General features: G+C 30.1%; 1 protein-coding gene across 1 annotated transcript in view; it reads left to right on the plus strand.

The window, feature by feature from the left end:
• The first annotated feature begins 2,387 nt into the window (after nt 1–2,387).
• The window catches only part of LOC105838141 (LON peptidase N-terminal domain and RING finger protein 1), a 40,824-nt gene continuing 29,435 nt past the window's right edge, over nt 2,388–13,776 (plus strand). Inside the window, exon 1 of the mRNA XM_012683458.3 lies at nt 2,388–3,391. Within this exon, the coding sequence (XP_012538912.2) occupies nt 2,830–3,391 (562 nt within the window). The 5' untranslated portion in view covers nt 2,388–2,829. The remainder of the gene's footprint in view (nt 3,392–13,776) is intronic.

A 13,776-nucleotide genomic window follows, 5' to 3' on the forward strand; every position in this document is an offset into this window, starting at 1 on the left:
ATTATTCTTATTATTTTATTTATTTATTATAATATATACTAATTTTATTCAAAAAGTTTTTACAACAGTCTGGTTGCCGATCGGCAATGTAAACCATATTACTTTATTAAAAAATTCAACTACATTTTTTATTAACAATAATTATATAACTTCTATTTAGATAAAGAATCTAATTAAGAACATGTATTACATTTTAAAATATTACCAAAAATTTTTTTATTTTTAGATTATTGTTGAATAATAATTAAATATGAATACCTATGTAAAATTTAAACATAATTTTCTTTTTAGTTTAAAAGTTATTTAATTTTTCTTTTACTTTCGATCTCTATATGAAATTGCGTTTTGTAGTTCTCATTTATAAATTTGATAAGAAAGTTAGCATTACGAATTGAATCAAAGTTTTTACATATATTTTTACTTATACTTTTTACATATAAGTTTAAAATTTCAAATTTCAAATTTAAATGCTTTTCAAAATGTTCGGAGTTAGTTTCGAAGATTTAAAGCTTCAAGTATTCAAAAAATGTCAAAAGTAACTAGTAATTCTATTAGCATATAATGAGTATTTTTTATATACTGAATCTTTACAATTAGATTTTTGTTAAATTTTTTTTACTTAGGAAAACCCGACTACATATAAAGAGATTTATTCTTAAATTTTGATATAGTAAAGGAAATACACCCCATAGATAGTGCAAGTGCAAAAGGTTAGTCACCCCGTGAACTCTCCATATATTGATCTTTCATTCTTCGCCGCCCTTTCCCTTACTGCTCTCGCAGTTCAGCCCTCTCCTTTCATTTCGAACGATCCTGTGGCGTCTGCGTACTCTCTTTACGCACATGCGTGTATCTACACGCACCAAATGTATGGGATATCTCGGGACGGAGTTACCGTTCATGCTCAGTGAAAATTTTGAAGACTAGAAAACTAACATTTACCAGTGAAAAAGATTTAAGAAACTTATCTCACTCCACTATTACCATATATCGACAGTGCCATCACACTTTTTGAGACGCGCTATCGGTTTGCGCACATCCAACATTCCGACAAGACCATTTCCGTTGGAAGAATCCGGTCGATCGAGCTAAAGTTATAATAAGTGTCCGGGAAGGTATCTCGAATATAATTCGCTATACGGGACGCGGTGGTATTAAAATTCATTTATAATTGCGTCTTGCTATGAAAACGATTCCAACAAGAGCGAATGCGAGAATATGAATGGGGAATTAAAATAATTTGATATGTCGTTGAGCTAACCGATAACAGAACCGTTGACGTTATTGAATTCCAAGGTGATATCGATACTTATATAATCGTACGTGATAAGAAAATAGTGCAAGTTTTTAACTTAATAGACTTATATAAACTTTAAATATTTTGAAGCTAAAGTTTAAAAATTGTTTAACTGTTTAAAAAGGCATTTTGATGAGCAGATGAGATTATCTGCTCTTATTTAATTAATACAATATGTATAATTGAGTGGATGGTAATTTTATTTTATAACTGACAAAATTTAAATAACATATTGTAGTACATGTCCCAAAGAAGAAAGTGACAAAGTGAAAAGAGTTTTAAGTATAAATTATCTCATATAATTAGCTATTTTATATAATTGTATGTTAATGTAGCATTACACACAAATATCTCAATAAATAAGGACAAAAAAATGAAAGTAATTTAACGAAGACTTGTTATGCCTTATAATAGGGGGGGTAGATGAGATTAGGGTGATGACAATCATAAATTATAATGAATTATAAAAATAATTAAGCACAATATTTATTTATTCTACAACGATTGGTTGAAGATAAAAAAAGGATTAAGAAGAAGGAATCGATCACATTTCTATTGCCACCTGGACCAATAAAACTCATAAGGCAATAAACCTCTTATCAACACCTAAGAAAGCATGTAATAAAGAGAAGGAGAAAAATAGGAGAGGTCACAGGAAGGCTTCACAAGTCTTTCGAATAGAAGGATATCACGCGTCACACCATTACACATGACAATAACAATTTGCTCCGTAATGAGGGCCGGAGATCAGGGAGCACTCGACAGACAAAGAGACGAGCTTCGCCGTGACACGACGCGCGACGACGCCTCGTCGGGTGGGGGTAGCGGCGTCGGGAGTGCGGCAGCAACACCTACGCATCGTGGCAGACACGCCGTCACAGTATAAGTAAAACGGCAACACGCTCCTCGAGGTACGTGCAGCGTAGTCCGTAATTCCCTCCACGACCTCCCAGACCCTGTCGCGGTGTGTTGTACCCGAAGCCGCGTGGCGCTGGCTTCGTATCTCGGAGGCGGCTGCACTTCTCCACCGCCGCGCCGCCAGCACCGTCACCACCACCATCCCCCTGCTGACGGTCGACCGAGCGAGCGGCCCGACTCTGACAGTGGCTCGGCCGACCGATGACAGCCGAGGAGGCGTCAGTCCTCAGTGCGCCAGCGTGCGGTGTGGAGCGGTCGCACGCGCGCTAACCGGAGCACCCATAGCACGCGTGGATGGCCCAGCTGTCAAACTCTCTGCGTGTCGCTCGCGACATTCCGGTGAATCCCGCTGCCTGGGTGAATCATTACCGTTCCCGGGGTCAAGTGGCTCGGTGTCGCGCAACCCCGCGTAATTCCCGTGCACGTAGCCTCTGAAAGATGTGCGTCGTCTTTGACATCGCGAAACCGGCATCGAGCGGTTTTTATCGAGAGTACGTCCGAGTACGCGCGTACGCGAATTACTCGTAGAAGAGACCCGTCGCGAAGGGGGGAGGGGGAGGGGGGGAACACTCCCGTTTTCCTTTCCCGAAGAGTGACGCACGAGGAACAGCGCGATGACGGAGCTCGCCAAGGAGGCGTTCACCTCTCACAACTACCACCTGGCGGTCGAGCTGTACGAACGATGCCTGAAGCAGCAAGGATCGAGCTACGAGGTGCTGCTCGGCTACGGTGACTCCTTGGTCAAGTGCGGTCGTATCAGGGAGTCCATTGAGATCTACTCCAGGTGCTCAACCGCGATGCCTGTGCCGGCCGAGAGACTGAAACACCTGGCGAGCGCGCTCCTAGAGGACATGGTCGGCGTCGGGACGAACTTTAGACGGCGGATCGAGACATCCTTTGCGTGTCCTCTGTGCGAGGGCACCCTCTGCCAACCGGTGACCACCGGTTGTGGTCATACGTACTGTAGGAACTGCGTGGACCCGTCGAAGAACTGTCGCGTGTGCGGGGTGAAAATTACTATTGTGAGTGAAACGAATGTGCTAGTGCAAAGACTCGTGGAGAGATGGTGGCCACGAGAAGTGGAGGCCAGTCGAGCAAGACACGAGGGTGATATCCTCGTGAGGAAGGGTCACCTAGGTCAAGCGCTCGACAGATACAATCTCGCGGTTCATCTCGGTAAGGAAATCGCATTATTACTCTCCATGACGCATCTTTATGTCGCAATGAATCTTTCATTGTATTTCAGTCGTATTTAAGTCTGACGTATTTTAACGTATCGGTACTCTTTATCAGTAACGACGTGCGATTAAAGTTCTTACTCTGTTGCAATAGAAAAAAAAATGTCCCTTTATCCATGAATCAACAGCTATGGATATTTATGATGGTTTTAAACTATTTTTTCTTTTTTTCTAAATTTATTTAAATGATTAAAATATGCCTTTTCACAAAACAACGAACTTATAACATTTAGTTTTTATGGACAAACAAATTTTTTATTTGAAGAAAAGATAAGAAATCACATTTGTAATAAGATTTTATATTAGAAATTTTAACTACAGAAATAAGCTTTGCATAGATGTTTAAAAGTCTTTTTGACACTTTTATACTCCTTTTAAATATCTTTGTATAGACTCTTTCTAAGCATTTTATGTTTTGTTTAAGAAATAAAATTTTTTAATACTCTTTTTGAAAGAGAAATATCTTAGAAAAAATATTTATAAACAAAATATCAAATAAAAAAGAAAAGATTAAAAGCAATTAAGTAATACATTTATAATGATAAGAATAGAAATTTAATGTTATTTGAAATACTGTCTAAAGCAAAGTATATTTGAATATATTACGTAATGAGCCGTAAAGGTTTAGTAATCAAATTTTAATGTTTTCTATTTGAATGATATTGTTTACGTATATCATGTGTGTTAACGTATATCAATATCACAGCTTTATTGATACGTTTATTATCAAATGCTTCTATGATTTCAACAATAACAACAATGAATCGAGTTTTTCAACTGAACTGTGTCAATTATTTTCAAAACAATAACACTAAAAATAATTCTTTAAAAAATCAAGTGACACCATTTTTCATTTATTCTGTTCGCAAACAAAGGGTAAAAACACGTGGTTATATAAAGATTATTACGAAACACCTCTAATCTGAATAACGTTTCAAGCGACCGGTAAACTAAAAGTATACTGGTTTATCATTTACATTTCATGATCTGCGTCGATTTAATTAAAAGTCATAAACGTTAGCACTAAAAAATTAGCCTTTTCAAAACTTATTATATATTTGAATTAATACAGATAGACCAGTTACTCAAAGTACCCGATATTCATGGATGTAATCGATGCAAATATATACCAGAATCAATTTTCCAACAATAATAAATGTTATCAGCAGTCTTTTAAATAGCAATTAATGCTTAAGAGAAAAATGTTTGTATCGGAAAAATTTCGAAGATTTATTTTCATATTGTATTATTCCAAAGATAATAATGTAATTCTATATTATTTTCTATTCAATTACTATGTTTATACGTAAATTCTCGCTGAATTTTGATTTCAAAAAATTAAATGTAAAAAAAATAAATAACAACTGTATGTAAAAACAAAAATTTTAACAAAAAAGAATCTATATTTACAATATTTATAAAAATTGTTGCAAAAAGGTGTGTTGAAAACTTGTATATAATACAAGTAAAAAATTATAAATGCAGTAAACATAAATTATAATAGGTAATAAAATTATTACAAAATAATAACACATATTATAATGATATCGATCTAATCAAATCCACTAATACAATTTTTTCATTTATTTTTTGTTGACTATTAAAAACATGTAGCGCTTTTGTCTTAAATTTTTTTAGGAATTAAATCAAGAGATGTTAAAGATTATTTTAAGAATATTTATTTATTATTTTAAGAATATACGTTCTTTTTCTCTCTCTCTCTCTCTCTCTCCTCCTTCTTCTTTGACAAGATTATTTTCTCACGCATATTCGCTTATTCCTCCACACTCTTCTGCAGATCTGTTTATCAATGCAAGCTGAAAAGACTATTGACCTCGGTGTAATCAATTCACAAATATCTGTTCTCTATTGCTTTAGATTTTAATCACAAATTCTTTGACATTTAATAATCAACGCCATTTAATAAATATTTTTAAGAGTTACAAATAGTTATTTTTTATCGTAATTTTATATTTTACAATATTAAATAGACAACTTTTATAAAAATTTAGTTTTTTAATGACTTAATATATAAAGTTATGCGTTGACAAATCTCTGTACCTAATAACATAAATCTAAAATCGAATCAGAGTTTTCTTTAAAATTGTCTGACAATGAGATTTTAAAGTGTCTGATAATCCTATTTTAGACTTGTCTGGATTTGTAAAAACATTTTAATATTAATTACTATATTTATAGCCTGTAACAAAATAAAAGCAATATTTATTTAAACAATGCATTTTATATGTTTTTTATAATATCTATACATTTTTGTAAATTAATAACAATGGAATTTTAAGCTTAATTGTTATCTAATTAATTAAATATATTAAAATGTTTACAAAATTAATTTTTGTACGTATAATATTGCTATTTTTTCTATAAGAAAAGAAAGATTTTACAACTTATTACTTAAATTAGTTTTAATAGATTTTTGAGCATTAAACATTTTTTAACCATGTAATATTTTAAGAATAGAATTACTAATTTCTAGATATTATTTATGTTCAAATAATATTTTTCTTTGGTGAGCTCGCATCTGGGAAATGATGTACAAAAGATTTATTTCTTGAAAAGCAAACGAAAGTCTCTACGTTAAAGACGAATTGCAAAAATTGGAATTGCGTTTGATGTTTAATCCTTAACTTCTCTAAGTACGTGGAAGAATTTAGTTATTGAACAATATTATCACACGCGTAAGCAAACAATCTTAAACAATTTTATCTACAGATATAGGAACGTTATACTTAAAAATTTATTACTGATTACGTTTATAATATTTTTATTATGAAACAAAAATTTGATACAAATGTAATATTAAAATTTATACTTTTTATATGAAAAAAAATGACATTGTAAATCTATTTATTATACTTTTATTTGTAAAGAAAGAATATAATTATTAGACCTCATTTTATCAAATAGAAAAAATAATTTAAAATTATATTTACTTGTTATGATTAATATATGTCATAATACTTTGTGTCTAATTTTATCTAATTCTACTTACAAATTATATAAAGTTGCACTTAAGCGCACAGATTGCTAGATAATATAGTTTTAAAGTAGTTAAAAGTTAAAAATGAATTATCGACTTACATACGGGATAAGCAAAAGTAGTGAGATAGGTCAACGAATGATATGTTTCTAGATATAAACTTGATAATTATTCAATAGTTCTATAATTATACGTCTGCAAAAATAACCATTCTACTAGCAATGTGATTTTTCACTGGAAAATAGAAATTATATGTTTTATCTTTATTGAGATTTCTTAATTTCTGTTATATCTTTTGTTATATCTTTCCGAGATAAGTAATTATATTAAGTTTATTTTAAATAATAATCAAAAAGATTTAATTTATTAATTAGCATTTTAAATAATTAAAAATAAAAGAAAACGGTATAAAACCGGCAGTCATATAAAAAAATATAAGTTAAATAAATGTGTACACCATTTTTATAATATTTATTTTATTTCTAAATTGATAAGTAGATGACTTTAATCGGATCAAATAAATACCGTACTCTTGTTTCTAATGATCTCGTTATTTGTCGTAATTCGCATATATCACTGTGATAAAATGCTCAACTAAGTTGAATACTGAAATCCGTATTCTTTTGTGCATACCCGAGTGCACCGAACGTGTGTAAAGTGCGTGGAAAGGGAGGCATCCGCATTCGACTGCGACGATCACGACAACGCCGTTAAGTTCACGGCCAGTCCGAGGCGGTTCTTACATAACGCTTCTTGGAGATATCAGTCTGAACCGACTACGTCCCATCCGGAGACACGCTACGTCTACCCTATGAGATATATCGTATAAATATTACGCGTTCTGAATCAATTCTCACGTCTTCCAATTGTTAACTTGCAAAATTGTATTTAGGAACACTAAAATCTTCTCAAAGTTCTATGGAATGCCCTCCCATGTAATATTTTTCTTTAAAAATTCTGACTTATATATGTACATACGCATGTGAGTGTGTATGTATTTTATAATAAAATATTTATAATTTTTTTTATCTTTTCTTAAACTTTTATTTTTTAATTATAAAAAATTTGTATTCTGGTTATAGAATCTTTTAAAATATCTGTAGAACCGTGATAACATTTCAAAAAAATATATATAAAATAATTAAAAATAATGCTAAATTAAAATTTAAAATAATTCTCATTGATACCGAGTTAATATTAATTTTTGCTGCACACCCGAGTGATCGCATCATCTCGACCTTTCTTGTGCCGATTTTCGAAATGATTATACAAGTTATCTATAGATTTTCTCTCCGAGACTATCGAGTGACAGAATTACTAAGAACAATGACGCGTGTACGCGATAACAATAAATACTTTGTGACTAATCGGCCTCGTCAAGATCGTCCTTGTTATCTTCGTTATGAGTACCTTGAAATAGAACCTTTCGTGAAAAAATATATATTCAAGGGATTGTGACACATATTCGATTAGGCTTCCGATTGCCTAAGTGTTATTTCCAGTGATCGATAATAAGACTTTGGCAAACATAAATTTAAATGTTATAATCACAAAGAATTTTTCTCTATCAAATAATTCTTTCATAATGGAATCAAATATTAATAAATGTATAAGAAGTAGCAAAACAAATTAACAGGGAAAGAATTGGAAGATCATATTTGTACGTAAATACGGATATAGACATACACATAAAACAAACTATAGTATATCGCTGTGTTTTATTTTGGATTTGGAAAAAATGAAACGAAGTAAGACGGAGAAACAAAACTGCACAAAATACATTATAAGTAAATTTGTTTAAGTAACGATAATCGTAATGCAATAACGGAAGATTTCTCTGATAAATGCGATTAGTGGGTGACGTAGTTGTTTACACGTGTGTGACGTGTAAATATTGCATTTAGCATTGAATCGGAATCTTCGCGAATATATTACACTGTACAATAAATCGCCGCGTTTAAACGCGAAGATTACGTAAAGCGTTATCGCTTACGACATGTTTACTAATAAATGGTTTTACGTGGAAATAAAATTTTAAAGATTGAAGGATCTCGCTAGAGTAAAACAGGCTACGTAAAAGTACGATAATCATGCTGCCCTCGGTCACACCTGCATCGTTCACCTGCAGACTTATAAGATGTTTACGGTAATTTTAATAAATGCGGCGTTCTTCAGCGCCGCACGCTAGCGTTGGCGAGAATATCGAAAGAAAATGTATCTTATTTCAGTAAATTATGTGTGGAATAGAGGAAGAAATGAATAATTTAAGTGATTATTACAGTTAGTTGAACTCTCTATACACAATTTTTTATTCTAAAAAGTTCTCAAAGTTAAATTTTATTACAATAAAATTATTTATAAAATTTAAAAGATATCAATTATGGTAAATTATCAAGAATGTAAGATTTTTTAATTTAAGCTTAGAACTATTTTCTTAATTGACAAGGTGAAATAACTATAAATAAAATATTTGAACTATATAAATTTATATATATATATATATATATATATATCAAATAAAATATTTGAAAATAAAAATAAAAAGTCATAATGAATAATGAATAAAAGAGAATTTAAGTTTACATAAAAGAACACTCCTACTCTTATTCTCCGAAACCATCTGTATGTATTGCAGGCGTCGATGATCTAGTTGAAAACATCTTCGTCAACGGATGAGAATGCCAGAGACACTCAATTTAGTCTGACTAATTCGTTATTTTAATCGGCATAAACAGTTCACTCTAAATGTCCAGTATGTATGCAGATAATAAAATGTTTTATTTTTTAAAAATTGCAAGAAATTTTGTAGAATGAAATAATATCTTGTCAAATAATAAGAATGAAAATATTTGCATTACAAATTTGAAACAAGGAAATTTAAAAAACTTATTCTTAATTTATGAATATACAAGAAATCACAGAGAGAGGATATTACAGACTGCATTAATCACATTCCAATTTAAAGGTCCCTATAAAATATATAAATGTATGTATATCCTATTATTATTATTATTTTTTTTTTTTAGGTAAAAATTAGATGAAAAATTGATATTTAAATTTATTATTATACGATATAAAAATTAACATTTGCACCAACCTTCTTTTCTTCTATTCTATTATAAATTAGCCGTTTTCACAGTTATTTTATAATTCTCTTGCGTCTTTGTTTGAAATTTACGGCTGCCATCGATTGGGAATCACTGTTTAAAGAATGCCACCCACAAGCGCATTTCGTCGAGACTGATACTCGTCTCTCCGCATACTCGCGAATCCCGGAGTTTCGTTTCTCTAAAGGCAGCTATAATTAAATTCGACGCGCCACTGCGCTTATATAGTATAAATTTAGCGTGTGTCGCGTCGCGTCGCGCCCCGCCGGTGCAACGTGCTCAACGAAATAAAAGCGATGACAGGCTACGAGAAGGAGTGCTTTTACGCTCCTTAACTATGCACGCGAGCTCCATATATCGGGCTCGCTTATATAATGATCGCCGACACTGCTTTTCTTGCCTCCGATAAACGGCAAAATTACGCCGGTAGATTTAATAATTATATAAATGAGAGATTCACGTCCGATGTCAACGCTCTCGGCCATGCAAAAAAATTATTTAATCGTTAAATCTGATGATTTTTTATTTTTTATTTTGTATTGTTTTTATAAAACCATATACAATTAATTTTATAATTATAGTTTTATTAAATTTACTTATATATTTTAGAACTTAATTATAATTAAAAAACTTTTTTTTTAATAATTGTATTAATTTGGCAGTTTTTTTCCAGTATATATTAAAATTTTTATTAAATTTAATATATACTATATTAAAAGCACACACATATATTACCACGCATTAAGCAAACTCAAGAGATATCCTATAATATAAAAATTAATATAAGTGTATGTACTTATTATTAGGTATATTAAAACTGTTCTCATATACATATACATTTTATTTACCCGCATCTTGTATTTGAAAATAATTAATAACAGAAGGTTAACAACAAAATTTTATCTAATGCATAAAATAATATAGAACTAAGACTTTGTTATCAACATAGTATTTGTTATTCTAAGTATGTATTTCCTAGCATGTTGTCAATATGCATTTGATATTAAAGTCTCTTAATACGAAACGCTTATGCAAGATTAAAGACGTGATATTAGACTATGCATAGTATTAGGAAATAAAGCAAAACACATAAAAAGTTTTTAGAAATTATAAATTAATGCATTTTTAGATGTGCTTGTAATTTTTTGTTCTTCCACTTTGAATAAAATATACATCAAAATTGAAAATATCTCTTTAAATAATCAATGTTAAATACGTTACAATTTATCTATGAATATTTAACAACTTTAATTTTTTTGTACGCAAATTCTTTTTAATATTTTTTGTTACATTACTTTTTATTAAAATTAACATATTGCTGTTGTTATTTAACATACTCGTACGTTATTTGAAACATTTTAATGAAAGTATTTTATTATTTATGTGAAGAATATATTTGAATTTTTATATAGAAAAGGTATCAATTCACTCTCATAAAATAGTGACTATAAAAGTTAAATTTAAAAAGTTATATGTGTATAATCACTATGATATAATCAATACACATATATAATAAGTGAAGAATATTTATGTGCCCTACTTAATTTTAACAAAATATTGTTTTATTAACTTTTTTTAACTAAGTTTTTAATTAACAATTAAAAAATTATTGTTGTTGAATGTTTCATAAGGCATAAAACATTTACATTGCAAAAATTATTTCAAATCTATTAAAATTAAGGCCCTAACAATCTACCGATGACTCAATTCGCCACAATTTAATTTCTACTAGTAGATCGCAAATAGCTCTTCACGTATCATTTTCTACTTTAATCAATGTTGCAATAGTCGAGTAAACCCTAACACAGCCCTGCCGAGCACTGTTGAACTTTATGCTATAAATAATGTAACAATAGTGCAATGTTACTAAATACGTTAAAAGTGTTCCGACGCATTAAAATAAATTTAATTTAGTGTATATAAATTTTAATGTATAATCAAATTGAATTAAAAGAAATTTAAAAAAGTAAATATTTATTTTTACAAGCTTTAATTATAAATAAATACTGTTATTCTTTATGTTTCTCTAAATTTAATTCACAAAAATTTGTTTTATTAGCATAAAATAATATGTATTCCGCATTAAAAAAAAAAACAAGAAGTTACAATTATGCATCCATTAAAAAAATTTTACAATAAATAATTGACTTAAAATTATATTGACACCATCAAAGAATTTTTCTCTTTTTATCTGAGAGAAATTTAAGGAAATGTTTCGCAGATATGTTTCCTATACAGAAGTATACTCCCGTGAAAAAAATTGTATATAGATTTAATATAGATTAATATAAATTTTATTAAAATTAAATAAGATACTAATAAGAACTCAATTTTTAATTAAAACTTTATAAATATTTAATTTTGATTATGTATATACATATCTATATTAAGTGTTATATAGTCTTATTAAATGTCTTTATAAGAATTAAACGAAATACATATTTATATTAAACTATATAAAATTCTTAAGTCTTGTAAATTCTTATAAAATTCTTATTAAAATCTTATTAGTATTATATTTACTTTTAATAAAATTTATATTAAATCTATATTAAATATATATAAAATTTTTTTATGGGCTTGTATGTCATATAAAACTCATCTCCAGGAATCTCATCTTGATTAGAATGATGTGTTTCCTCCAAGAGAAAATTAGAAAAGCGACACGTACTTCAGAAAACACGATAGGCTGCGGTCGTGCATCTCAAGAAACCTCGCGAATCCCTACTCGACCCGGCACGTGCATGGATCTTTGCCAAATCCGAGATGTCATCGTCTATTCGAGCTATACTCGCTCCCGCAGGAGAAGCTGTCACGCGCGAGGACGCGACTCCGGCGGGTCCTATCGTATCAAGGACGCGCTCTCGTAATGCTCCAACAATTTGCAAAAAGAGCAACGGGAGCGATTTTCGGGTCAGGGTCGCGCCGATTTCTGGTCTCGTGAGGAAAGACCTCGAGGATAAACTTATTTTCAAGTGAGTCCATGCTCTCTCACTGCTTTATTTGGTTTATTTTGCAATTCTTCACAGCAAATTATAGCGAGTTATAAATACTCTTTTATTTGTTTTCTTTGTATCATGACCTTTTTCAAATCTGGCACAAGATTTTTTTATCTTTTACGAGAAAAGAGAAATATTTAATTTTAAAGTACATTGTTTTAAGACATATACTGTACTTAAGATAAAATATGAACCAAACGTGCAGACATTATTACGTTTTGACAGATTTATCGAGTAATGAGTTTCAACGATAATTCACGTAGAAGATATCTTTACGATCTAGTAAGTTACTTATAATTATACTCTTTAACAATACATTATTTTCAGACCAAAACAATAATGTTACATATGTGTTTTGTCTTCTCTTTATCAGCTCGATTTGTAAATAGATTATCATCTCAATTTAACTTACGTAACAGTTTCAGTATTTCGTTAATTTGAGACTTAACAAGTTGCGATTTCTGCCAAGTATTCATAACATTAAAGTTGACAATGAGCATACAACGTGACAGTAAATAAAACGAATTATGACAGAAAACGCATGCTATTTCCACGAATTGCATGACAGTTTATTTAGATCATTTCTCTAATTCAATTATCATATGAAACTTTATCATTTCTAAATTATAGAGAAAAAGGTCACAAATACGGTATACTATTTTATTTTGAAATTATATATCTTAAGCAAAAGCTAATAATAGAACTTTGAAAGTAGAAATACAAAATAAAAAGTGTCTTTTATCACAGATGATAAACATTTTTATAATATTGTTTTATATTTTACAATAATTAATGTTTTTGTAATTGAAAATGTGTGTCTAAGAAATTAAATCCTCTCTAAAACATGATACAATAGACAGTAATGATAATAGTAAGCAGAATTCAAACATCCTCGTAGTTCAAGAGTTAATGTATATCTTACAAGCAGATGTTATATTATTCCGAATACCTCAAGCTTACGCATATAATTGAAGGGTCATTTTTTTAATCTATTTATACACATATCTTGATTATATTTTAAATTACTAAAAATTACTAAAAAGGAAATATGTAAAGAAAAGTATAAACATAATAATTTTAGTAAGCTATAAACATGTAAAGTAATTTAATATTATCAATTATTATAATACTTTGTTGTTTAAATTTAAAGTTGCAATTTGCAAAAAATTGTTTAAATTTTATTGTCCGTTCTAAGAATTTGTTTCTAGCAGGTTTATAT

This window comes from Monomorium pharaonis, chromosome 2 (genome assembly GCF_013373865.1).
Source record: "Monomorium pharaonis isolate MP-MQ-018 chromosome 2, ASM1337386v2, whole genome shotgun sequence".
In the NCBI taxonomy this organism is placed as follows: Eukaryota; Metazoa; Arthropoda; class Insecta; order Hymenoptera; family Formicidae; genus Monomorium; species Monomorium pharaonis.